Source organism: Dysidea avara, chromosome 3, assembly GCF_963678975.1.
Source record: "Dysidea avara chromosome 3, odDysAvar1.4, whole genome shotgun sequence".
NCBI classification, from domain to species: domain Eukaryota; kingdom Metazoa; phylum Porifera; class Demospongiae; order Dictyoceratida; family Dysideidae; genus Dysidea; species Dysidea avara.
Genome location: NC_089274.1, coordinates 38,042,576 through 38,044,829, shown reverse-complemented (window position 1 = coordinate 38,044,829; position 2,254 = coordinate 38,042,576). Strand labels below are relative to the sequence as shown.

Genomic DNA, 2,254 nt, shown 5'->3' with positions numbered 1-2,254 from the left:
TCCAAAATGGGTCACAGATGTGTAATGGAATGATTACCATATTAGTACATGAGATTCATCACTCATGTACACATTACAGGAATGTGTAGGCTGATTGGTATATGATATATTCAAAGATGTGAGGTAGTAACCACATTACAATGCAGCATTTATAACACACTATACAGTATAATTACCTACAAGTAGGGACCCGCCGATTATGCTCATAATTTTACCTATTATGCTATGCTGCACTGCTCAAATATTTACCTATTATGCTTAAATTTATGCTCAATACTTACCTATTATGCTCAAATTATGCCCAATTATTTATGCCTCAGTTCTCATGCTCTGCTAATAATTTCCAGTTTATGGATAAATAACAAGTGGCTGAAGCACAAACTTACTTGTCAAAATGCATATCACAGAAAAGATCGATATACTCTAATAGAACAGTCAGCTATGTGATTGTTCTATTAGAGTTACTGACTGTTCTATTAGAGTATATCGATCTTTCCGTGATAGCTATTTTGATAAGCAAGAATTCATACTATTATACAAATATTCTACCCATTATGCTAGCATTATGCTCAATGCTTTCAGGCACCTATTATGCTCATAATTATGCCAGCATAATCGGCGGGTCCCTACCTACAAGGATAGGTAACATTGTAGATAAAACACCATATTTGGTAACTTTACATTAGTTATAGATAACCTTTTGTTCCATTAGAAAATGTATAATCAATCCACTACACACATATACTTTTTTTTACAAAAGAAAAAAAGAAGAACCAGCCCTAGTTGGCACTCCCATCCTCCACACTCTACTCTAGATGTTCTATAAAATATGTTTAACCTATCCCTACACCTACAGAACTATTTACCAGCACCCCTTTTGTGAATGGGCTATAAACTGACCCTATGGCACAGGGTGTCCAGTTAAATACTTGTCCCTGAACATACATAATATGAAAACTGAATTTGACAATACAAATGGTAGATGTGAAAATGAAGGAAACAGCAAACAAGCACCGCTATAAAACATGCATGAATATATGCTAATATGTGATATAACTATATGATGCATCTACATAAAATGTATCCAGAAACACAAATCAGCTGGGATATGTATGTACTCTGTTCAAGTTTGTTCTGTAGTGTTACGAGTGTTATTACACATAAAATTTCAGTTGATCAACCAGTACAGCTTCATCAGCATAATCTCTATCAGTACAGATCCTAACTTCAATGTCATCATCTTGAGCAATAGGAAACTCTCTAATGAACCATGGTAATCCAACGTTAGTACAGCAATTGTTGTTGGGATGAACACAGCCGGCACCATCCCATAGTGGGTCACTTGTGTAGATAGTGTCCTCATATGGTCCAGTGTTACCAGACTCACAATAATAGTGTCCACCTACAAATGAAGGAGGAGCTGGACCCGCAGAGACAGCAGCACATGGGCAATTGTTTCCATTTACATCATCACTGATTCCTACAGCATAAGTCCACACATGCCTACGAGGGTTACCAATAGTGATAGATACCCCATCTACATATGCAGTATTGATGCTTTTACCACTTATAAAACCATCTGGAGATCTCCTTTGATATCCTCTCAGTTTACCACGTATCTTACGATAACTTGTTCCATTTACAGGGAAAGTTGTAGAATAACAACCAGCTGCATCACTTGAGGATCGACACATACGAATATTATTCACTGTGATATCAGTCCATCTAGTGGGACACTTATCTCCTCTGCTAGCATCAAAATCAGCTACTTTCATCCAACCATTATCTTCCTTATCACAATGAGCAAGGAACAAGTGATCAGTTTTGATGAGATAGTAGCCATACTGGTCCTGAATGCTGGGGTTCTTTTCATATATGTCACTACAAGAAGCTCCAGGATGACCAATGTCTAATCCATATCTCATACAGGTATCATCTATAGCAGCTGTAGTCAGTGTAGCTAGTAGAACTATACTTGTTACAGCACAGAGGGTCATCATCATTCTTGATCTTGAGCGATAACTGTTATGACAATAAATCATCCTTTATATATGCTGCTCTGGGTATGGAGCCTTGACCATATTTGGTGAAGTAGGTACATTTAGTGGTAGTGCCCTGACAGCTGCAATGTTGAGCTTGAAGTGTTTTGCTCTATTGGGATGTGGGATATTAGTAAGACTAACTGACTAAGAGATCTAGAATATCAATGAATAATTACTAAACTGTTATTATAGCCATATTTGGTGTATAGGTG

The 2,254-nt window shown here is 37.0% G+C and overlaps 1 protein-coding gene across 1 annotated transcript; it reads right to left on the bottom strand.

The window, feature by feature from the left end:
* Nucleotides 1-1,133: 1,133 nt before the first annotated feature.
* LOC136248263 (uncharacterized) lies at nucleotides 1,134-1,997 on the bottom strand. The gene has a single exon (XM_066040062.1). It carries the CDS (start codon nucleotides 1,995-1,997, stop codon nucleotides 1,155-1,157), a length of 843 nt encoding a protein of 280 aa, XP_065896134.1. The 3' UTR covers nucleotides 1,134-1,154.
* Between the last annotated feature and the right edge of the window lie 257 nt (nucleotides 1,998-2,254).